The 26,421-nt window shown below is 40.7% G+C and overlaps 1 protein-coding gene across 1 annotated transcript in view; it reads left to right on the top strand.

Moving 5' to 3' along the window:
• Positions 1-26,421, top strand: part of KCNU1 (potassium calcium-activated channel subfamily U member 1) — a 170,952-nt gene that overhangs the window by 83,275 nt on the left and 61,256 nt on the right. Inside the window, 1 exon segment of the mRNA XM_049865508.1 lies at positions 148-250. Within this exon segment, the coding sequence (XP_049721465.1) occupies positions 148-250 (103 nt within the window).

Raw genomic sequence — 26,421 nt, 5'->3', positions numbered from 1 at the left:
TGGTGCCTCTTGCCTTCAAAGAAATCTCTTTCTGAAGTAGAGAGAAAGATAATAAAATGTTGACCGTACATAGAAGGGATTTCATTTTTACAGTCACTCACAGGGCTCAGATTCCGTGTTGTATTTGATGTCCCATGCTTTATCCAGATATCCGCTTCTGCCGTGAAGAAGTCATTGTATGCTATGGCAAGACAGTGCTGGCAAAAACTCCATTCCAGTTTTCCTTGCCTAAAATCCGAAAAACTAATATGTGAGCATTGTCAGCTACAGACAGATAGATAACAAAGTAAATAAATAAAAATGATCAAACTCTCTTAGAATGAAATCAGAGCAATTTCAGTTACTTATCTGTCACCTTGAGAAAGGTAACTCTGCCTTCCTATTTTTCTTTTATTCTCTGCTTTTTACCAACATTGAAATTGAGGAAAAGTATAGAGAACATTTTTAGACTTCCCTTTTGAAGGTCATGGGAACCCTGGTAACGTGGCAGTTAAGAGCTCGGCTGCTAATCGAAAGTGTTGGTAGTTCCAATCCACCAGCTGCTCCTTGAAAACACTATGGGGCAGTTCTATTCTGTCCTAAAGGAATACAATCGACAGGAATCGACTCAATGGCAACGCTCTTGGGCTTTGAAGGTCATTAGAATATAGAATTTAGAGCTGGAAGGGACCAAAAGAAATCACCTGGGCCAGTTCATCTTTGACCTTCGAAGGTAACCAAAGCCCAGCCAGAAACTTCACCAGTCCCCATGTAAGCTGCTTTTCCCACCCATACCTTTACCCATGCATTTACTTCCATAATTATAAAAGCCCCCAAAACTATAAAAACCTTCAATGTGTTTTCAGAAAATATTTTCTTAAAAAGGTCACAAGGGAAGAGTCATAGCTTTAGCAAAACTTTTGAGAGGTTCATACACAGCAAGGTTCATTCATCTCACTCACTTGCTCCCCCTCCCCATCCCCTTTTGTTTTAATAGCTGGCAAATGTTGGCAGGACAGTTAGGCTTAGGGAAAAGCAGACATCTCAAAAGTTCCATTGCACCTAAGCCAGTTTGGGCGTGTTGTCTTTTACATTCCAGAACTCAGCTTTCATCACATGTGCTAAACTGGCAGCCTTTAAAGACTGGCAGTTGGTAACATAACTAGTCCTCACTCACTTTTCTTCAGATGTTCCCTTCCCAAGCCATTTGCCCCAGGGCAAAAAGTAACCACAAAATAAGGAAACATCAGTCAACCTGAAATCCCTGACAAGCCTTGTATGTAAGTGAAGCCTTCTAGAGATTACAGGTAGGGAGCAGTCTTATTCCAAGTCTGGCTCTTAGTACACCTGTGTGGTGCAATTATTGCTGATTTAAACAGACAAATCATATATCCGAAGGTTATCCCTCTTCTGCCAAAAGCATGTTTTGACTCAGTTGCTGTTTCTGATGGATTAGAATGATTCAGAAAGAATTGCATCAAAAGAATAAGGATACCAATTTTTTTTTTCTTTCTGTCAGTGTTAAAAATGAGATAATATGTAGGTTTAAAGGCTTGTCCCACAGGAGCTTCCTATTGAATCCAGGCACAGAAATGATTCTACTTGAGACAGGAAGAAAGGTCCAGCCTCTTTTGTCCTTGGGTGGGTAGGGGAAGAGAAGTTGCAGTGATCACTATCTCCTTTGTCCATCTCCTTGGTAGCTCCTTCTCAATCTCACCATCTCTGATCACTCAACAATAATATTCAGACAAGCATATAATACAGAGTCCCTCAAGGTTGAAATAGAAGTGTTTAATTTCCAAAACATCATTTCGAATGTTATCTTGTATCACAGTAACAAGTGTCAATTCTTATTAATCGACAATGGCTTCTTAGCCCACTGGGGTGAGATGGACTCTTGGGTTGAATCTGAGATCAGAAGAATAGCATGATTGAATACTGTCATGGATTAAATTATGCTCCCCAAATGCGTATATCAATTTGGCTGGGCCATGATTCCCAGTATTGTGTGGTTGTCCTCCATTTTGAGATCATAATTTTATGTCAGAGGATTAGGGTAGGATCGTAACACCCTTACTAAGGTCACATCCCTGATCCAGTATAAAGGGAGTTTCCCTGGGTGTGACCTGCACTGCCTTTTATCCTACAAGAGGTACAAGGAAAGGGAAGCAAGCAGAGAGTTGAGGACCTCATACCACCAAGAAATCCGTGTCGGGAGCATAGCGCCTCCTTTGGACACGGGGTCCCTGTGTAGGGAAGCTCCTAGTCCAGGGGAAGATTGGCAAGAAGGCTGACAGAGAGAGAAAGCCTTCCCCTGGAGCTGAGCCCCTGAATTTGGATTTTAGCCTACTTTACTGTGAAGGAATAAACTTCTCTTTGTTAAAGCCATCCACTTGTGATATTTCTGTTTTAGCAGCACTAGATGACGTTTTTTTTTTTTTTTTTTTAGATGACCAAGACAAATACCAACACAAAGATGCAGGAAGAATAAGTAATGGCCCATGTGTCACTTTATTCCATCTCAGAGCAACTTCTTGTTGCTCATTTAAGCTGTAATTTCCAACATTCTTGCATTTGTCCTCATGGGATTAGCCCTGTTTTTGCAGATGAGAAAATTATATGCTTTTGTTTGTTATTTTCTAATTTGGAAATTTTCAGAAGTTTTGGGACATAGCCCATGTAAGGTCAAGACTCTTCAAAATTTAAACTGAACCAAAAGGAAAGCCTTGAGGGGAAAAATGAAATAAAAGGGGATGCTGTCCAAGGAGAGGAAACCCTGGTGGCATAGTGGTTAAGTGCTACGGCAGCTAACCAAGAGGTCGGCAGTTCGAATCTGCCAGGTGCTCCTTGGAAACTCTATGGGGCAGTTCTACTCTGTTCTATAGGGTCGCTATGAGTCAGAATGAACTCAACGGCAATGGGGTGTTTTTTTTTTTTTTTTTGATCCAAGGAGAATGAATTGCAGCCTGAGCAGTCTCTGCAGAGGGGAGAATGGAGCTTGTCTCCTGATGTTTTCTTAGAGCCTTGTGTGGCTCTAGTTCCTGCCTGTAGCAGAAAGCTTCCAGAGATGCTGCGCTCTTGGATGATAGCGGAAGAGTGCTGGGTTAGCAAGGCATGGCAGCAGCTCAATAGTTACTTATTTTAAGCATGACATATGGAATTGAAATCTCACAATCATTTTCCATCTACTCTCATACTGAAGGAAATTCAAGTGTTTTCCACAATTCATCCTCTTAGAGTGGGTCTGTAGATGAGGGTCCCAAGCTTCTTCCTAGTCATGGGCCTAGAAGCATCTCAGAATTCTTGAGGATAGTTTAGAATCTCTTGTAAAGGAAGAGACGCCATGCCAGCTCACTAAGGTTGCCGTGGTATTGCAGGGGCATCGGTGGCGGTGAAAAGCAGCATAAGGGAAACATCCTCTGGTACCACACAGGAATGCTTTCTCATGAGCCCGTCAAGCTTGATCACCACCTTCAGCGGCAAGTAAGTGCTTCAGAGAACTCTCCTCTCATGTGGCTTCCTGGCAATCACTGGGCAATACAAATTTGACTCAGACCAGAATATCTGCTTTAACAGCTCCTGTACTGACCAATGGAATTGTTCCTCACCAAACTGAACTCATCCCTACTTCCCCCCATATCATTAAGCTAAACAAATATACCTCCCCCACCATTCCTGAAATCACCTCTTCCCAGGAAAACCAAAGGTGACTGAAAGTCATATCTACCCAGTTTTCTTTCAGGAACTCTAGAAATGTGGATTAGGGCCATTATTCCAAAAAAAAAATTTTTTTCCTATTATCAATCCATCCTCCATTTTCCAACAAATTGGCAATGAGATTGTCTTCTGCAAAATGGAGTGAAAAACTCTTCGTGCCCAGGCTCTCTTTTCTCCAGAGCTCACCAGCCCGATAAAAGTTTGATTAACTAGAATGTGGGTTTGGAGATGAAGGGCAATCTCCTTAGTTGATTTTAGACAAAAAGTTGACCACAAAGTTCTACTCCAGACTGTTCTTCAAAATAACTCTGTAGTTTGTTGCCAACGTTTCAAATCTTAGTAGATATAATATACCAGGAAGATCAACTTAATGATTAATGGCTGTGATTGTCGAAGAGCAAATATTCTATTATCAGCAGATCCTAGCCATTATGGTCTGGCATCACACAATGTAAGTTCAAATGCTGGCTCCTAGGTGTGTGTAACCTTGGGCAGTTTGCTCTATTTCTAGATATCTCACTTTTGGTGTCATAAATGAGAACAACAGTAATAAATATGTCGTAGGCTTTTTGTAAAGATGAATGAGATCAGGTATTTAAAGCACTTAGCTTGATTCCTGGCAGATAGTAAGTGCTCATTAAATGTTACTGATTATTACAGTGATCAATTCTCATATCCAGGAAGGTGTTCAAAATTGGGCTGTATATACAGTGACTGAAGAGCCTTCCAAGGATGTGGATTTTGAAATAAATCCTTGACTTGATACTATTTTTGCTATAATTTGCCTCTTAGAAAACATGAAGACACATACTTCTGTGTAAATGAGGGTTCTGGGCAGGGGGCTCTGGTTAATGGAGGTTCTGTTGTACCACCCCCACAGGTGGGACAACCATCAGATGTCTGAGCCCCCAAAGGTGCCACTACGTCATGCATGTACTTTCTAAGAAACCTCCTGCCCTTCCTTGCCTTTCATTCCCGGATTTTATAGAACCAAGTGAGATAACCAGTGGTAAGGGACTGAGAACCGTTTGGAGGAGAGGCACTGTGGAATTTCAGGGATTCATATTTTGCCTCATTCTATCCCACAGCACAAGAGCTGCAGCCTAGCTTTGGGTTTGGCAGATAAATTGTTTCTTTTAGAATGGTTGGTTAATAGGTATTTATTGACTACCTTCTATGTGCTAAGTAGGCACTGTGTTTGATGCTTCTGTGGATTTAGAAATCATATTTCAACCCTCATGCAGTCTAGATGGGTAAATAAGACTAACCCATGTAAATAAATCAGAGGCCAAATAAGGCAGCATTCCTTCAAGTGCTACATTGATTACTCTCTAATCAGAGAATACAGAGGAAATAAGAGGAAGAAGAGGTCAATGAGGACGGAGAGATCAGGTAAGCTTCTGTGGGGGGTGTACTTTAGATGATTTGGGAAGGTAGAAGAGATTAGGAATGCCAGCTCCTATAAAGGGTGTGACACAACGGACAAGGTATGAAGGTAAGGCGGAGCCTTCCATGTACTAGTCACCCTGACTAGAGGTGAAAATGCATGGTAGAGCGTTATAAGAAATAACATCTTAAACACGTTTTTGCCTTTTTGGCATTACACATGCATTTGTATATATGTGTACATCATTTTTATCTTAAGGCAAAATTACAGACACACAACTGAAAATAGTTTTGAGGATATGAAGACAGCATATGTGATGGCACGTGAAGTGACCCAACCATGTTTATGCTTTCCTTTACTCTCTCCCATGTCTTCTTTGTGATACTGGAGAATATACAAGCTATGCAGAGTCAAAAGCCACAGAAATCCCTTAAATGTAATTTCAGCCATTTAGTTTCACTGGCTTTTCCCATTTTTCTTTAGCACAGCTATAAAAAATAATAATAATTTACATTATTGGCATCTTCCCCCATTGTCTTTAATTCCCCCTTGCCTATTTTTTATGATATACAAAGGAATGAACCAAAGCAGGCACCTAAAAGGAGACACAATTCTTTGGAATGCCTGGCTTATCCACAGACTGGGCCCATCAGCTCTAACTGGTTGGGGATCCCTGAATATATTTCAGAAGTCCAAAAGGCCCAGAGATAGTAACACACCCTGATCATGATCATCTCCACAGGTAACGCCTAATTCACCACTTTATAGGGTCGCTATGAGTCAGAATCGACTCGACAGCAGTGGGTTTGGTTTGGGTGTTTTTACACATTTGAATCAAACAGTGAACTACAGGGCTAAAAAAAAAAAAAAGGGCCATGCTGCTGAGTGTCTCAGACGGTGGTATACACTTCAATAGATAAGTGCCATTTGTGGGTGAATTTCTGTGATATTTCATCAATGAGATTGGCTAGCTCAGTTGATTTAAGGAGAGTGTTAATGGGATCAATGACAGACCCTGCTCCCACTTAGTAGTATAGTTGGGGTTTTTTGCAGAGGAAAGATGATTCCAGCAAGCAAATTGTCAAATTTATGTGCTGGGTAACAACAAAGGGTGGTAAAATAGACTGGATGGCTTAATAGAGACAAGTAGGCACTACTGGAAAAAATGTAAAACGTGTGGTTTGTACTGTTTGTGGTCCAATTTTGGTGTGTTAATAGTATTGCATTCACATACCAAAAACAGCATAGTATTATTTATAGTTTTGCTGACAATAGGTTTGATGCTTTTAAAGATACAGTCTTCAGGCCACCAGTGGGTTTTCCATTAAGCCCAGAAATGATAATTTTCTATTCTTAGTACATGAAGCAATACAGACAGCCCTTAACTTATACAAAAGTTATAGTCCAATATTTCATTTATTTTGCATCCTTGGCGTCTTTTTCCATAGAATAAGCAATGTTATAAATAGCAGTTAGGTTCTCAGGCTAGCACACAAGAGTCTATTTAACAGATTGATGGTTAAATACATATTTGTTGAATGAATAAATAAATAAACGCTAGCTGTGTTTGCCTGAGTTCTGTGTCCTTAAAACAGGGGGTCCTGTAACATAAGAGTGAGAAGATGAGTATTTCCTCTTCCTTTCCAGGGGGTAAAGCTGGCTCTGTGCAAAATTTTATGAGAAAAAAAAATGCATCTCATCCACTCCTGGAGCCCGTTTGCCTCAGCGACCAATTTCCCTGCTATGTTCACATTTCTTAGGGTTCTCATTTCGAAGGATTCTGCCTTCTTTCACATGCTCCACAATTGTTTACCATCCTCTGCCTCTTCTTTGTCAAAACTCACTTGTTCAGTAAAACTGATTTTAATTAAATATTAGAAAGAAAATACTTAGATACAACTAATTTATTAAAAAAAATTTATATCATGGTATAAATGACTGATTATTCCATATCACATTAAATCATCTGGTATTTTTAAAAGAAGGTGTTTATAAGCTCAAGCAGATATTCGTTAATATTTTAGTCAGTGAATGGAGGAGAAGCAGAAAGTTTCAAGCAGTGTATAACAGATCTAGGTCAGGAGAGGAAACCATTTTGAATAGAAGGGTTTGTCATTTATTGGACACATCAGCCCTTCCCGGTAAATCCTCCCTGTGGCAGTCTCCTTAATTCAACTCTTAAAGACAAAAACAAAAACAAAAAAACTCATTGCCATCGAGTCGATTTCGACTCATAGCAACCCAGTAGCGACCCTGTAGGACAGAGTAGAACTCCCCCATAGAGATTCCAAAGAGCGCCTGGTGGATTTCAACTGCCAACCTTTTGGTTAGCAGCCATAGCACTTAACCACTACGCTACCAGGGTTTTCTTAAAGACAGTATTGACATCTAAATACTTTTCCACATAGCTTCCCTCTCCACTATGTCTTAGTGATCCCTGTGAATGAGATCATATTTATAATATCAGCTTCATTTCCATACTCCACATGTTATTTTAGAGAAACCAGAGACCATGCATGTCATTATTATTATTATTTTCTCTTTAGTTCTTTAAAGGCCAAGTACCCCACAAATATCAGTCATGAGCAGCAACCCATATAGCAGGCATGAGTCCTAGATTCTTTAACTGTTAAGCTTTGCTTTCTCATCTATAAGATGATGATAAGAAGAAGAACCTAAACAATTAAAATATTTTGAGAATTGAATGAGAGAAGAAATATTAAGTTCTTATGTAGTACCTCATACGTAGTAAACATGTAATGCAAAGGCATTTGACTGTGTGGATCATAACAAATTACGGATAATATTGTGAAGAATGGGAATTCCAGAACACTTTATTGTGCCCATGAGGAACCTGTACGTAGACCGGAGGCAGTCATTAGAACCAAACAAGGGTATACTGCATGGTTTAGTCAGGAAAGGTGTGCATCAGGGTTGTATCCTTTCACCATACACATTCAATCTGTATACTGAGCAAGTAGTATGAGAATCTGGACTATATGAAGAAGAATGGGGCATCAGGATTGGAGGAAGACTCATCAACAACTTGTGTTATGCAGATAACACAACCTTGCTTACTGAAAGTGAAGAGGACTTAAAGCACTTATTGATGAAGATCAAAGACCACAGCCTTCAGTATGGATTACACCTCAAAATAAAGAAAACAAAAATCCTCACAACTGGACCAATAAGCAGCATTATGATAAAAGGAGAAAACATTGAAGTTGTCAAGGATTTCATTTTACTTCAATCCACAATCAACAGCCATGGAAGCATCAGTCAAGAAATCAAAAGACGCATTGCACTGGGCAAATCTGCTGCAAAAGGCCTCTTTAAAGTATAAAAAAACAAAGATGTCACTTAAGGACTGATGTGTGCCTGACTCAAGCCATGGTGTTTTCAATCACCTCATATGCATATGAAAGCTGGGCAATGAGTAAGGAAGACCAAAGAAGAATTGATGCCTTTGAATTATGATATTGGCAAAGAATACTGAATATACAATGGAATGCCAGGAGAACAAACAAATCTGTATTGGAAGAAGTACAGCAAGAATGCTCCTTAGAAGCAAGGATGGCGAGACTTTGTCTCACATACTTTGGACATGTTAGCAGGTGGGACCAGTCCCTGGAGAAGGACATCATGGTTGGTAGACTAGAGGGTCAGCAAAAAAGAGGAAGACCCACAATGAACTGGATTGACACAGTGGCTACAACAATGGGCTCAAGCATGATTGTGAGGGTAGTGCAGGAGTGGGCAGTGCTTCATTCTGTTGTACACAGGGTTGCTATGAGTCGGAACTGACTCGATGGCACCTGACAACAGCAACAATAATACATAGTAAAAAGTACAGCACGGGAAAACGTGGTGTCATTGTCATTTGTTGTTTCTATTCACCCCCTGCCCTCATCTCCCTGGCTCTTAGATGTCCATGTTTTTGCAACCAGTTTCTTTTACCTTTGCAGGGAGAGTAGAGTGGGTCCCGACCTCCCCAGTCTGCATTCACTGCCTCCCACCCACTGTGCATAGGCCATCAGTCCAATGGAGCACATCAGCAGGGATTTCAGTAAAGACCCATAATGCACTACCTCCCACTGGTGTAGCCACTTTGCCTGTAGCCTGCCATTCACCCTCCAGTACGCTCACTTTCATGGCAATTCTGACTTCTTCCTGGGCTACTCTCCAGTGCCTTCCACCACCACTGATCCCATGGTAATCTTCAGCTTCTGAGCAAAGTACAGTCCATCCACAAAGTCTGCCATGATATCCTCTGTCAGGCTGAAAGCTTGGTAGTATAAGAAGTGCACTGACCATAGGGCATGGGGAAATCCAACCAAGTGGGAGAAATGGTTTGCTTCTTAGTTATCTAGTGCTGCTATTACAGAAATACCACAAATGGGTGGCTTTAACAAGCAGAAATTTATTTACTCACAGTTTACAAGGCTAGAAGTCTGAATTCAGGGTGCAGCTCTAGGGGAAGCCTTTCTCTCTCTGTGTTCTAGAGGAAGGCACTTGTCTCTTCTGAACTTCTGCTCCTGGGCAATCTTCATGTGGTGTGGTATCTCTCTCTTCCCACTTCTTCTCAGGCTTGCTAGTTTAATCTCTTTTACATCTCAAAAAAGACTGATTCAAAACACACCCTACACTGATCCTGCCCCATTAACATAACAAAGACAACCCATTCCCAAATGGAATTTAACCACAGGTGTAAAGGTTAGGATTTACAACACCCATTTTCCGAGGACACAGTTCAATCCATAATGTGTCTTTTCTGGCACACTCACTCCAGCCCTACATCATTGTATGCAAGCCTGACTCCTGAGACATTTGTCCCTGTGACCGCACCATTCACACACATATTGTATGCTTAGGAAAGGAAGGTGGGCACCTCCTCCACTTTTACTCTCAGTTCCACATACCTTATTGAATTCCGTGCCCTAGAAGAACCTGACAAGGAAAGCACCATCTTTCAGCCTCAGTGATGTCCAAACTCCTACTGGGTGAATTCACCAGCTTCCAGGCGCCCTCCAGATGTGAGAGGATTGGATACAAATCACCGTTCTTCCCTTTCAATATCTTAATCTGAACTTTCTACTGGTATTAGAAAAATATCAGCGTTTTTTTTTTTTTTTTTCTCCCTCTCCCTTTTATATTTAACTTTTAAAACTGCTTTCCTTCTAGGCAAGCAAAGACATTTCTTTTTCACTATGAGGTAGCAAATCAGAAGCACTGTTTAATTCGTTCATTCATATATCTTTATTGAGTATATCCTTACTTTAGCATTTCAAATCGTGTCCTAGAAATCCACATTTACTAACACTGCATTGTGTCTTCTGAATCTACCTTTCTCCAAGAATCCAAATAGCCTTACGTTACCCTTTTTATGGTTTCCTACCCAAGAGTCCAGAATTCCTAAAGATGCCTTCTTCATCTCAACGGATGGTATTATTTGGGTCCACAGGACTCATTAGCAGGGGTGTATATCTGTCATGGATTTTAGTAAGTATCTTCATTAATTCTTAATAGAAAGACCAAAGAAAACAGTAAGGTGACATGTAAACATAAAAAGGGATAGAGATGGGGATGGAATAGGGATAGAGATAGACAGAGATAGAAATAGAGTTAGAAATTGAGAAAAAGAAAGAGATAGATGAAAGAGAGTGACAGGGAATAGAGGAAGAAGAATTTGAAAAGCATGAATGGGTACTTTCCTTTAAAAAAAAAAACTCTTTAAATTCCTTTTTTCTAGCTCTTATTTTGTATCTATAGGCAAAAGTGAGATTTCTGAGAAGCAGTGTGTAACAGCTCTAGCAAAGTAATATACATGGAACAATAATTGATCAAATATGCATTCAATGAATGACTTCTTTAGATTAACAAACAATATTTTATTATTATTACTTAAAAATAGACAAAATAGCTTCAGGCTTCCTAAAAGCATTAGAGTAGGACTAAGGAAATTTCAGCATATCCTTCCCATCACTCTGGTCTTCTTCACCCTGTCTGTTTGACTAGCTTAACTAGATGTAATAAAACAGGGACAAAGGCATTTTTTAAAACCACTTTGTGAATCTGTAGACAGGCTTTAGGAAAAATGAAGTCAGATTCTCCTAGGAATTAAGGGTATGAGAATTTCCATTGATTTGGATGGGTGGTAAGATAGGGAAGCAGCCCTTATAATATAGAAATCAAAAGTAAAGTGAGAAGACTGGTAATTTACTGAGTGTATATATTTACTTGCTTTAAATAATTAGTATTCACATGTTTGCATCCTTTATCTCAATTATCATCTCCTAAAAGGCAGGGATGAGACTGTATCTATCTAGAGTTATATATAAAAGACCTAGCTGATGAAAACTGCATGTCTGTCAGCTTGTCATACTGTGGGGGCTTGTGAGTTGCAGTGATGCTGGAAGCTGTGCCACCAGTATTCACATACCAGCAGGGTCACCCATGACAGACAGGTTGCAGCCGAGCTTCCAGACTAAGACAGACTAGGAAGAAGGACCCGGCAGTCTACCTCTGAAAAGAATTAGCCAGTGAAAATCTCATGAATAGCAGTGGAACATTGTATGATACAGTGCTGAAAGATGAGCCCCTCAGGTTGGAAGCCACTCAAAAGACAACTGGGGAAGAGCTGCCTCCTCAAAGTAGAGTTGACCTTAATGACATGGATGGAGTCAAGCTTTTGGGACCTTCATTTGCTGATGTGGCATAACTCAAAATGAGAAAAAACACCTGCAAACATCCATTAATAATCGGAACCTGGAATGTATGAAGTACAAACCTAGGAAAATTGGAAATCATCAAAAATGAAATGGAACACATAAACATTGATATCCTAGGCATTAGTGAGCTGAAATGGACTGGTATTGGCCATTTTTAATTACACAATCATATGGTCTACTATGCCAGGAATGACAGCTTGAAGAGGAATGGCATTGCATTCATTGTCAAAAAGAACATTTCAAGATCTATCCTGAAGTACAACACTGTCAGTGATAGGATAATATCCATATGCCTACAAGGAAGACCAGTTAATACGACTATTATTCAAATTTACACACCAACCACTAGGGCCAAAGATGAAGAAAGAGAAGATTTTTATCAGCTGCTGCAGTCTGAAATTGATCAAATATGCAGTCAAGATGCATTGATAATTACTGGCAATTGGAATGCAAAAGTTGGAAACAAAGAAGAAGAATCAGTAGTTGGAAAATATGGCCTTGGTGATAGGAACATTGCCGGACATCAAATGAGAATTTTTCAAGACCAGCGACTTCTTCATTGCAAATACCTTCTTTCACCAACATACACATGGACCTCACCAGATGGAGCACACAGAAATCAAATTGACTACATCTGTGGAAGGAGACGATGGAAAAGCTCAATATCAGTCAGCACAAGGCCAGGGGCCAACTGTGGAACAGATTATCAATTGCTTGTATGCAAGTTCAAGCTGAAACTGAAGAAAATTAGAACAAGTCAATGAGAGCCAAAGTACGACCTTGAGTATAACCCACCTTAATTTAGAGATCATCTCAAGAATAGATTTGACATGTTGAACCCTAATGACTGAAGACCAGACAAGTTGTGGAATGGCATCAAGGACATCATCCATGAAGAAAGCAAGAGGTCACTTAAAAGACAGGAAAGAAAGAAAAGACCAAAATGGATGTCAGAAGAGACGCTGAAACTTGTTAACAAACGTCGAGCAGATAAGCAAAAGGAAGAAATGATGAAGTAAAAGAACTGAACAGAAGATTTCAAAGGGCAGCTCGAGAAGACAAAGTAAAGTATTATAATGGCATGTGCAAAGAGCTGGAGCTAGAATGCCAAAAGGGAAGAACACGCTCAGCATTTCTCAAGCTGAAAGCACTGAAGAAAAAATTCAAGCCCTGAGTTGCAATAGTGAAGGATTCTATAGGGAAAATATTAAACGACGCAGGAAGCGTTAAAAGAATATAAAAGGAATACACAGAGTCATTATACCAAAAAGAATTGGTTGATGTTCACCCATTTCAAGAGGTAGCACATGATCGGGAACCAATGCCACTGAAGGGAAAAGTCCAAGCTGCACTGAAGGCATTGGCGAAAAACAAGGCTCCGGGAATTGATGGAATATCAATTAAGATGTTTCAACAAACAGATGCAGCACTAGACGTGCTCACTCATCTTTGCCAAGAAATTTGGAAGACAGCTACCTGGCCAACTGACTGGAAGAGATCCGTATTTATGCCTATTCCTAAGAAAGGTGATCCAACCAAATGCAGAAATTGTAGAACAATATCATTAATACCACACACAAGCAAAATTTTGCTGAAGATCTTTCAAAAGCAGCTGCAGCAGTATATCGACAGGGAACTGCCAGAAATTCAGGCCAAATTCAGAAGAGGACTTGGAACCAGGAATGTCATTGCTGATGTCAGATGGATCCCGCCTGAAAGCAGAGAATACCAGAAAGATGTTTACCTGTGTCTTATTGACTATGAAAGGAATTTGACTTTGTGGATCATAACAAATTGTGGGTAACACTGTGAAGAATGCGAATTCCAGAACACTTAATTGTGCTCATGAGGAACCTGTATGTAGATCAAAAGGCAGTTATTCAGACAGAACAAGGGGGATACCTCGTGGTTTAAAGTCAGGACAGGTGTGTGTCAGTGTTGTATTCCTTCACCTTACCTATTCAATCTGGATGCTGATCAAATAATCCAAGAAGCTGGACTATATGAAGAAGAACGGGGTATCAGGATTGGAGGAAGACTCATTAACAACCTGTGTTATGCAGATGACACAACCTTGCTTGCTGAAAGTGAAGAGGACTTAAAGCACTTACTGATGAAGATCAAAGACCAGAGCCTTCAGTATGGATTAAACCTCAACATAAAACAAAAATTCTCACAACCGAACCAATAAGCAACATCATGATCAATGGAGAAAAGATTGTCCAGTTGTCAAGGATTTCATTTTACCTGAATCCACAATCAACAGCCATGGAAGCATCAGTCAAGAAATCAAAAGACAGATTGCATTGGCAAATCTGCTGCAAAAGACCTCTTTAAAGTGTTGAAAAGCAATGACGTCACCTTGAAGACTAAGGTGCACCTGACCCAAGCCATGGTATTTTTAGTCACATCGTATGTGTGCGAAAGCTGCATAATGAATAAGGAAGACCAAAGAAGAATCGACGCCTTTGAATTGTGGTATTGGCGAAGAATATTGAACATACCATGGACTGCCAAAAGAAAGAACACATCTGTCTTGGAATAAATACAAACAGAATGCTCCTTAGAGGCAAGGATGGCGAGACTGCGTCTTACATACTTTGCACATGTTATCATGAGGGATCAGTCCCTGGAGAAAGACATTGTGCTTGGTAAAGTACGCAAAAACAGGGTCAGCAAAAAAGAGGAAAACCCTCAAGGAGATGGATTGACACAGTGGCTGCAACAATGGGCTCAAGCATAACAATGATTGTGAGCCTGGTGAAGGACTGGGCAGTGTTTCTTCTGTGGTACATACGGTGGCTATGAGTTGGAACTGACTCGACAGCACCTAACAACAACAACAACAAGCTGATGAACCAACTTGAGGATTAGCAAACTCTAGTCACTGTAAGTATAATTCTATTTAATGTCTAGGGGAAGACTTACATAGGTTCTAGGAAGCAAGGTGAGATATTTAAGTGCTACAGACTTTCATTCTCTACTCTTTGCCCTGTGTGATACCTCGCCAGCATCTTTTAGAGGATCAGAGTCCCCCAGCTATATACTATCTCTATCAGCATCTGCCAAGCAGAAGTTAAAAATATTAACCCTTCCAGGGAAGTTTGTTTTTCAGCAAGGATCCAGCACTTTCAGCTAAGTAACAAAGTCCTAAATGAGGAAATTCAGGCATCGACCAGAAGGGAAAACAAAAGAGACCCACTGCCATTGAGTCAGTTCTGACTCACAGCTATCCCACAGGGCAGCGTAGAACTTCTCCATTGGGTTTCCAAGGAGCAAATGGTGGATTTGAACTGCTGAGCCCTTGGTTAGCAGCCGAGCTCTCAACCACAGCGCCACCAGGGCCCCACCAGAAGGGGAGATATGATTTTAGTCAACAACCTCCTAGGTACATCTGAAACCACATCTCAAAACTCATTGCCTGCTATGTTATATTGGTTTTTAGGCTCCAAAGAGAGAGCTAGAGGAGGAGGCTATACTGAGGGCTCAGCTGGGTGCTCCTGGAGTAAACTGTCTAGGGTCAGATCTCAGCTCTGACTCCCATGCTGTGTGACCAGGAGCAAATCACTTACTATTCTGTGGCTTCGGATGCCTCATCTGTAAATCGGATAGCACCAATCTCATAGCACTGATGAGAAGGTTACACGAATGCTTTTAGCATAGTGCCTTGCAAGAGTATGTGCTCAAAATAAACGTCAGTGATTATTACCACACAGAAGACAAGAGTGTCCCGTAAAGTAATTGAACCTATGGTCTGGATAGTCACCTAAAAGTAGATTTCTGCCCAAATTTTATTAGCATTCCACATTTGTGTTAACACCAATAGTATGAGTAGGAAAGACAGAAGACGTAAAGATAAATGTCATTTCTGTTTAAATCTGAGGAGTGGCAAAGCTGTAGCTGAACTTTAGTAAATGTGAGAGCTATACTCAGCTTTAGGCTTCCCAAGAACTTTGTTGCTAGAAACTATAGCTCTGCACTGGATAGTAGATCCTTTTTCTTAGCCCTTTCTCTACCAAAAACCAAACCAAACCCCTTGCTGTCAAGTCAATTCTGTCTCATAGCAACCCTATAGGACAGAGTAGAACTGCCCCGTAGGGTTTCCAAGGAGCAGCTAGCTGGTGGCAGCCAAATGCTTAACCACTGTGTCACGAGAGCTCCGTCCTTTCTCAAAGGACATGAAAATATAAGAATTTCTAGCCTGGGTTAGTTACACCTGTACTTTGGTCCTAAAGACCACACTGGCTCTGGTAGTGAAATCGAAGGAAACGATCATAATTGCCCTCCTTCATTCAGCGTCTCATGTAAGGGATATTTCCCAAATATATTACTGGCTTTCATGCAATTATCTGTAACTTTTCATCTAAACTGCTGAGAGCAAGTTAGTTTTGAGGCTATAAAATAAAACAATACAAATCAGTCATCAAGTCAGCTCCAACTTATGGCGACCCCACGTGTGTCAGAGGAAAAACGTGCTCCGTTGGGTTTCTAACGGCTGACTTTTTGGAGTTAGATTGTCAGGCCTTTCTTCTGAGGAACCTCTGGGTGAACTTGAACCTCCAACTTTTCAGATAGCAGCCAAGTGCTTTAACCACTCAGGGACTCCTCTGAGTCTGAAAACCAAAAAACCCATTGCTGGTGATTCGATTCTGACTGATAGCAACCTTATAGAACAGAGTAGAACTGCCCCATACGGTTTCCAAGGAGCAGCTGGTGAATTTGAACTGCTGACCTTTTGGTTAGCAGCCATAGCTCTTAACCACTGCACCACCCAGGCCCCTGAGTCTATAACAGTCCCCCCATAACTGGGAAAATCTTCCTTGCCAAGAGAGGGTTAAGAAAACGCACCTTTAACAAATTCCTCGCCTCTCCCTTTCAAAACCCACTTCCATTTCCCTCCCTTGTCCTTATCCTGTTCTACAGCTGAGTGATGCAGGCAAACACAAGGCAGGCAAAACTTTAGGGTTGCTGGGTAGCTTTACAACTCAGCAGCTGTCTGCCGTGCGTGCACAGCTATCAGGACTATAAAATATTGTTCATTGCTTCTACCCCACAACCAATTAGGTCAGCTGTAAATATTAGAATTGCTTGGTAAACACGCGGCGAGATTGTGCTGACTTGTTAATATAAGTGAAAATGTAATTAGATTTATAACACTTTTTTTCCAAACCATAATTTACAACAACAACAGAAGAAAAAAAAGAAATTCTCTTGCAACCTGCTGAAATATCATTATTAAAATGCACATGAAAAGTCAATTACGCCAGAGGGAGGTATTTAAGAGAAGTGACTTTCCATACCCTGGGATTACACTGTGGGGATTACATATTTCTTATTTATTTTTTTCCCTGAGATCTTTGCTGCTGCCAAATGAAAAGGAACAGATATTTTACTTATTTCACTCTGAAATATTGCTGCAGATAGTGCTAAAAAGTAAACTAAATAACCTGGCTCCCTAGAAACCTGCTCTGTTCTTCTCAAAGCCCCAGGAAAAGGCGAACAGTCACCATTCTTTTTTATTTACAAGCTCGCCTCTCTTTAAGCAATAGCCATATTCCTTAAAATGTGTGAAAATCAAATATATTTTCTAACTGTTACTCCTTTACGCTCTATAGGAATAGATTGTTATATGGGATTCTATGAGGAGTTTTCATGGAAAGACAAGAAAACCTACTGCCGTCAAGTCAATTCCAACTCATAGGGGGCCTATAGGACAGAGTAGAACTGCCCCATAGGGTTTCCGAGGCTGTAAATCTTTGTGGAAGCAGACTGCCCTGCCTCTTTCTCTCAAGGAGTGGCTGGTGGGTTCGAACCACCAACCTTTAGATTAGCAGCCAAGCACTTTGACCGCTGCGCCACCAGGGCTCCTGGAAAGATAAGACATAACCCCTTGGTTTGTTTTTTGTTTTAAAATCTGGAGTTTCCTCTACTCCCTGGGTCACAGGCCGAGCACACGTCTACTCTCAGACAAGATTTCACAGAATGGCACCACATCCTAGCCACTTGCTCTCCCCATGCAAACGACAAAGCCATGGTACCTTTGGCTCGCTGGGCTCACCCCTCACTTGTGCCGTGGCCTCTATGTTTCGGGCAGGCTCCAACTCCTCTTCCAGAGACTAGGGTTCTAATCCCAGTTCCAGTCTTTAGCAAGCCGGGTTAATGCCTCACTGCTTCCTGGTTTCCTTATAATGAAATTTAGGTAGTATTATATCTGCTTTTAAGGTGCCAGTGGGGAAAAATCTGTTTTAAAAAAAGTTATACAGAAGTTTTTAAGTGTGAAAGAAGCTGCAATTTTCGGTCTCAAACCTCTCCTAAAATGTTCAGTTTAGATAATGAAAGAAATTTTTGATACATATTTTGTAGAATCACTAGTGCATATTTTGAGGATAAATTACTCTTTTTGGAAAGGTTTTGGTGTTGCCATGTAAGAATTAATCAGTAAAGTAAATCGTATTTATATGTTGTTATTGTAAGTTGCCCTCAAGTCGACTCCAGCTCATGAGGATGCCACGTGTGCAGAGTAGAACTGCTCCGTAGAGTTTTCAAGGCTGTGACCTTTCAGAAGCAGATTGCCAGGCCTTACTTCCGAGGAGCCTCTGGGTGGGTTTGAACCACCAACCTTTCAGTTAGTAGTTTAGTGTGTAACCATTTGCGCCACCCAGGAACTCCCTATTTATGCATGTGTGTGCGTGTGTGGGTGTGTACATACATACATACACACATGCATATGTTACAGACATACATGCATACAATAAAGTGTAGAAAAATAACATATGGAGATGGAGAATGGTAAACTTCACAGACTGATTCAAAGTAGGGTCTTAACCCAGTGATATGGCTTTGTTGTGATACCTTGTTTTTCTTGTTGAAAACAAGACAAATGGCTCCCAACAAAAAAAAGTTCAGTTTTTTATTTACTTATTGAATGTGCTCATTATGATTGATACCTTTATATTTTCATTTTATTACAAGTAAAGAACACATTAAAAGTTCTAGTTCTTAAAAAAATAATTTCTGAGAAACGTTTTTAGACTGACTAGCCAGATATGCTTCAATTGAAAGAATCAGCCAAACCTGGTGTGTGGATTTCACACTTTTGGGGAGATAAATCTGAGTATTCTTGGACCTTTCTAAATAGCCCTAGTATTAGCATTTGCCCACAGTGTAAGTATTCAGTTGCCGGGACCATGGGTAATATTTCCCTTTCTTCTCACTCAGTTTCTGTATTATTCTTTTGAGAAACTCTTTGTGGAGCAGCATTGGAAACCAGTTGTAAGGAACTTAGAGACGACTCAGAGGTGAAAGCCAGCTGGCAAGGCTTTGCGGGGCCAGGTCACATATCTGCTCAGCCTGTAAGCTGTCTTCCAGAAACATTTCTTAGCACCTCCCTGCCCACGACTCCCCACACCCTAGTCGAAGTAATTGATTTCTTTCTTGCATACCGTAAGCTCACCTAAGTGCAACCTCTGAAGTAGGCAAAAAAATCAATGAACTCAGTAGCATAAGGACTTGACCTCTCTACATGGATTCCGTTTTTTTTTTTTTTTTTTTTTACAGATAATATGTAGGGATTTAGGTGAACATATTAAAAAAGAAAACAGACAGAAACCATTCTGGGTGACTTTGACATTGAAAGTCAAAGGCCTGTGTCAGATGACTTCTCTAAGTCTTCATAGAGTTGTTTTGACCCAGGAAGAAGAACATGAAAAATATATATATGTATTTTTTACAATCTTCATAAAATGATTATCTCTGTCAACGTTGATTTTATTCCTCCTTCCAAAGTGTCTTTCAGGGTCTAGCTTCCCATCTAGAACCTTCTACTGGGAGGCTAAATGAAAATAGTTCCTAATCAACCACTCTCTCACCAGATACACTCATCACCACCTTCAGATTGGTGGCGTGGCCCCAACTTCTCTTTTTCTCTTCCTTTCCCCCTACTTTGCTCTTCATTTTACTGTTTCAGCCCCTGAACCTTGCCGTAGCATGTTCCTAAGTGTAAGTATCAAATCAAAATATACTGTTGAGTAGAGAAAATATAAAACTAATTCACAATGTAACCATGGAAGCCAAATTTCAGGGAATAGAAGAAGGAGGTTTCTTCAAACTGTATCCTAACCTCTAATCTAATATGCTGGTGGTGTAGTGGTTAACAGCTCGTCTGCTAACCAAAAGGTTAGCAGTTCGAATCTACCAGCCGCTTCTTGGAAACCCCATGGGGCAGTTCTACTCTGTCCTATAGAGTTGCTATGAGTTGGAATCGACTCGACAGCAATGGGTTTGGTTTTTTTAAGAATCTAATACAACCCCTGCCTGCCTCATTGTTGCACAGAGAATCACAGAGTACAAGGCTAGATTTTAATGATGGAGTGTGAGTCACTGATATAGAGAAGGAGTGAGAAGAGGCAAAAGCAGAGAAGTAGGAAAAGGGACTAGGTTCTGGAACAGTTTCAATATGGCAAGTTAGAGAATAAACTGTATTCTAATCACTGATCTAATACAAAACAGTGAACCTAGCCAGGTCTATGAACTACTAAGACCTGAACTAGCAGTCTGGTTAAGGGTTAAAAGAATCAAGTGAGTAAGCTGTGAGAGAAGTTTCTACCCTAAATTCAATCCATTTTTATGTTTTCTCTATTTTTCTCCTAAATGTTTTGAATCTTTCCACTTTTTCCATCTCCAATTCCAATCCCAGTCTGAGTTGCCATCTTCTCACCCTAGACACTGCAGCAGAAGCCTCTGGATCATTCTCTCAACATCTGCCTTTATCCTTTCTTACTCATTCCTTTACTACCGTTAGAGTGTTGTATCAAAATTGAAAATATAAAATATCACTTCCCTCAATGGCATTTCAGTGCTCTTAGGCATGAGATCAAAATTCTTAACTTCATCATCTAGCCCTGGCCTCTGAACTCCACGTTATGTTATAGCCTCTAAGCTTCCCAAATACACACTAGTTTTCTTCTCCTTTTATGGTCTATGCATATGCCAAGAATGTGCTTACCTTCCCATCCTTGTCTAGTAAAATCGTTCTCAAAACTCAAAAAAAAAAAAAAAAAAAGGATTACCAAGAAACAAAGGACTTTGTATTTGATTAATATCCAAAAAGATATTCAGCTTTTCATCTTATGAATCATGAACTCCTTTAAAACAAAAATGTGACCTTCATATACTCTTTTATGAAGGTGATTTATTAACAAAACATAAATACTATAATTGATACTCAGTTAATTCCACATAACAGAAACCCGTTTAAACTAAGGAAAGAAAAGAGAATTTCTAATAAGGAATCAGGACAAACTACAAAGAAGAAAGTGATGCTGGTCTTCAGGTGTGAAATCTGTGTGCACTGAGGCAACATTCTCTCAGCCTTACTCTGCCGCTGAGTGATGTGATCCATCATCTTAGGTTCACCCTGTACGAAGTGCTCTCTTTTTTTCTTAACTTCTCTGTGATGCAGAAGATGGCTGCACCTGTCCCAGCTCCAGTGCTACAAACTAGGTGATTGGCGTTCCAGTATCTCAGTTTCTCATTATACACAAAGAGAGTGTCTAATTGGCTTAGCTTGGATCAGATTTCTGTGGTTCATCGAATCATATCCAGGAAGGTGGAGTTATAGAGCTCAAACTTGACCACTGGGGCCTATTATGGACTGAACCGTGTCCCCCCAAAATGTGTGTCAACTTGGCTAGTCCTTGATTCCTATTATTGTGTGATTGTCCACCATTTTGTCATCTGATGTGATCTTCCTACATGTTGTAAATCCTACCTCTATGATGTTAATGAGGTGGAATTAGCGGCAGTTATGTTAATGAGGAGGGACTCAGTCTACAAGATAAGGTTGTATCTTGAGTCAATCTCTTTTGAGATATAAAAGAGAGAAGCAAGCAGAAACACAGGAGGACCTCATACCACCAAGAAAGCAGAACCAGAAGAATAGCGTGTCCTCTGGACCAGGGGTCCCTGTTCTGAGAAGCTCCTCGACGAGGAAAGATTGATGACAAGGACCTTCCCCCAGAGCAGACAGAGAGAGAAAGTCTTCCCCTGGAGCTGGCACCCTGAATTCAGACCTCTAGCCTCCTAAACTGTGAGAGAATAAATTTCTCTTTGGGAAAGCCATCCACTTGTGGTATTTCTCTTATAGCAGCACTAGATAACCAAGACAGGGCCTTATTCATGAAAGTAAAATGGTGCAGTATGGGCTTGGTAGACACCCCAGAGGATTCACTCCAGATAGTAACAAGAACCATAATTACAATAAATACATTTAAAAATATTATGTCATATATATATAGCCCTGTCTCTATAGGGCACACAGTCATGTAGCGAATGCTTGAAGAGTCCATTCAATGGTAAATTGAACCTCAAGGAATATGTGTCTGATATGCAAGAAAAATGAGGCATCATTTGTAAAATGGATGGAATAAATAAATGCACCACACATTTCCATCTAATATTTAGTGAGTGCCTTTGATATGCATTGTGCTTTCACAGATTCCTTAATTAGAAAACTGTGTTGAGAGCAGGGTCAGGAATTATGCTAGAGATCAGAAACTTAGTGAAATTAATAAGGAAGGCTTCCTGCAGGAGGCAGATCTTGAGCTGCATTTGAAATGCCAAATGTTTTAGCAGCTGGCATCCTGTGATCTGCATGAATAACACGTAATTAATAAAAGGAAAGCAGACCTGATTGAAGGGAAACGCAAGTTGGCTTTCTCTGGAATGCAATTTACCTGGTAACGGGTACATTGTCAAGACTTGGCTCAGGTCACTTTCTCAGGTCTCCTGGAAGGACCTCCCAAAAGTGGGCACTGCGACACTGGATTTAGACTCAGATATCCATTACATTTTAATAAGGCTTAGAAACTTAGATGTTGTTCGCTGCAGCCGCCAATCAAGTACGGCATAAAAGCAAGACAAACATAACAATAAATGCTCAGCACTCCAGTGTTCAGCTTCTCTGGGAGGATGCACTGCAGGCTTTATGAACGTATGAGACTGAATATACAGAAGCTTGGGAAAAGGTCACTGGTATTTTTGGAGCAATAAATCAAGTATGGAAAGATTTGCATTTTGGCTGTATAACATGCAGGGCTGGATTAGAGGGAGAGAATACTTGGAAGTAATATTTCTCTGCTGACTTGTTTTATTAGCTTCCTTTAAACATGTTACATTATTGCTTATAGAATTTCATTTACTCGGATTGGCAGCTTGATAAATACATCTATTGGCAATGATTTGGATTGCTCTGGGCATTAATATTATTAAAACCTGTCACAAGGAAATGTCTGAAAGATGACTTACTGTAAAGATTACAGCGTGAAATAAATCATCCAGCGGTATTTGTTACCATTTATGGCCTCTTGGAGCTGAGTCAATCCCTTTTTATGTTGCATTATTTTTCAAGTTTTTATAGCCTTACATTATATATTGCTGTCAGAAATGAACAGATGGGGTGTCGAACATGAGCTTTCTGAATAATTCCCACCCTGCAGTTATTTGTATGAAGGACAAGTGCAAAACTGTGTTCTCGAGCAAAAAGGGGAGAGAAAGAGGTGGGGAAGCTGCTGTTGAGGAAAGGGATCCCTTTTGTCAGATTGTTCAGGCCAATTCCACCAGCTGGTTGGAATCCCTGACTGGCAATCACCCTGTTTGGGTTTCAAGCAAGAGAGGAGGTGGCTGCACTTGGCGCCAGCCAGAAACAAACGCAATTTTCCAATGCCTTTTCTCTGAGTGCCTCTAGCCGAGACGCCTCCACGTTTGGAGGTGGATGTGTCATATAACCCTCTTCCTAAACAGCTGGGAAATGTGCAAAATAAAAAGGCAGGAGAAGAAGAAAGACACGCAGAAAGAATTTAATAGTCTGCGTGAGTGACTAATGTGCAAGCATCCTGTGGGGGAGGACAAAGAATTCCGTGCTATCTGGAGCGTTCAGCAGAGTCCTTGGAGTTTACAGAAAAGGAATGAAAGGCGCCCCCATGGAGGTTTTCAGCACCTCGTGAAGGAAGCAGAAGCAGAAGTCTCCAGGGCTTTGTACACGCTGTAGCATGGTACGCCCCTGGGAGTCTTCTGCTGTCTCCCTCCGATGGGGCCAGGGAGCTGCCTAATTGTTGCACGAGCTGCTCCTCAAAGGCCACAGGCTTTGTCACAACTTGAGAAGGAAGGAGAACTAACCCACTAAAAAGCCAACCAACTTTTAAGTGAGGAGGGAAAGAATGTGTGGCTTCTCCTCACGTTCCCTACCCACCACTATGCCCATTCTGAGTAGTTCTGTACACCAGTAAAAGCCATCTGCTGTTGAGTCAGCTCCGACTCATGGAGACCCCACGTGTGTCAAAGTAGAACTGTGCTCCGTAGGGTTTTCAGTGGCCCATTTCTCAGGGGTAGATTGCCAGACCTTTCTTCCAAGGAGCCTCTGGGTGGACTGGAACCTCCAACATTTCAGTTAGTGTCCAAGTGAGTTAATTGCTTGCCCCACCCAAGCACCCTGTAGTTCTATAAAGTACCAGCATATTATAGACAGACAGATAATGGGCTGATTACGAAGTCTGGGTGTCTGGAGCCCAAATGTATTGCTACTCATCTTGGAACTTTGAGCAAAATGTATTTTTTATAGATAGATGAAACATTTAAGAGTTATGGGCTTATGTATCTATTAATCTTTGTGAGGAGGGGGCTTCTGCAAATGTTCCTGGAAGGTAAGGGCAATGGAAGTAAAAGGATGAAGGCACTTAATTCCTAATCATCGTAAAATGTGAATTAGAATATTTCTCCTGCTTCCTTTAGGGTGTTGCTTTGAAAAACTAAAGAATATCACACACACACACGCACACACACCCACATACACCCACGCTCACAAGCTTTAATGGCCTCTACCTACATTTGTCAAAGGTAGGTGTTTGAATCACCATGCTGCAACCAGATGCTTGCCTTCTCTCCTATAAAACCCTTCATTTTCATGAGTTTATCTTTCTCTATTACCCATCCCTTCATCCCCAGATCCCTTAATGTCAGGCTCTCCCTCTGCCATCTCTCAAAGTCGTTACTTTACTAGGAATGATTTCTAGACCGTAATCAGAGCCACGGCAGCCTCCTCCCAAAAACCAGACCCATTCTCTCAAACTATACCTGTGACTCTCTTATCCCCTATCTCTTCTTCTTTTATATCATCTTCCCAAGGACCTTCCATCTCTTCCTCTCACCAGTTCCAAGGCAATAATACCTCATGCAGAGTTTATAAATTCTCTTCTTCCCTGTTATCATAAATTCGCTAAAACCATTCAACTATTCACTGAACTATCTTAAAGGTGTGTTTGTTACAGAGTGGGATTAATAAGAAATGCAAGTTTGACCCAGAGCAACCTGATATAAAGTTTCATAGTAATGTCTAATTACTGCTATCTAACTCTTTATTATTAATTCTGCAATTCTAGCACATAAAATAACTTAATCATTTTTAGAATTTGCATGACTAATGGAGTGAGTTCTGATAGAATAAGGATAAGTTTCATAATTAGGTTTTTCTGGGAACTTGTGCAAACCAGTCTATTTATAATTTGGTCAGCTTCCGATTTTTAATGAGGGCATAGAGAGTGACTGAAGCCTCTGGCAGCATTCACTTCATATTTTAATTACCCACAGTAATTCTGACAATTACACACATGTCATAAATCACATCATAATGACCAATAAAGAAAGTGTATTTAATTACTGAAAGAGGAGTTCACAGGTTAAACAGGTAGATGGGATGTGCTGAGATGTGAATCGTTATTTGAAAATTTAGCTGCCTGACTATGGAAGTACCAGTCTCTGAAGCTTGCACATAGAGAATAAGGAAAGCCATTGCTGAATTTCAGATTTAGCTCTGATTGTGTAAAGACCTTGGAAGGTCATTCCTGTCTTTACAATAAGACAAAACTGAACAAATTGTAAATCAAATACTTTTCTTGGCCTCAGAGAACTGAGGTTCCAGGGCATATCACCACCACAAAATCTGGAGAGAGAAACAAATCCGGAGAGTAACAGCAGAAATCCTCTTACCTGAAGGACAAGCCACTGGAGTCACAAACCAATAAACCAATAGGACCACTTTAAATGGTGCTTTTTGTTGAAACCTTGGTGGTGTAGTGGTTAAGAACTATAGCTGCTAACCAAAAGATCAGCAGTTCAAATCCACCAGGCACTCCTTGAAAACCGTATGAGGCAGCTCTACTCTGTCACATAGGGTCACTATGAGTCAGAATTGACTCAACGACAGTGGGTTTGGTTGATTTTTTGAATTGCTGGGGGCTGAGTGTGGACTAGCATGAGAGTAAAAAGCTCCCGAGGACAGTCTTATGGAGGCCTATATTTTGGGGAGTTTTACCTCCAGGAACCCCAACATGTTTTTGCAGTGAAGAGCCCCTCCTCCCCCCTCCAGAAAAAAATTCACTCCAGTGGCTCTGGCAGAGGCTGGGGAAGAGTAGCCATTATGAACTATACCCAGAGGGTTCTCCATAACAAAGGTTTACTCTCCAGGGTAAAATCTTATTCCACCTGGGGCAATTCTCCTACTCTAGCTCCCTCTAGCCTTCCTATCTCACTTAAGAAACAATTGCAAGTGTTACAACC

Source organism: Elephas maximus, chromosome 22 (genome assembly GCF_024166365.1).
Source record: "Elephas maximus indicus isolate mEleMax1 chromosome 22, mEleMax1 primary haplotype, whole genome shotgun sequence".
Lineage (NCBI taxonomy): Eukaryota > Metazoa > Chordata > Mammalia > Proboscidea > Elephantidae > Elephas > Elephas maximus.
This window is presented reverse-complemented; position numbering and strand designations above follow the sequence as displayed.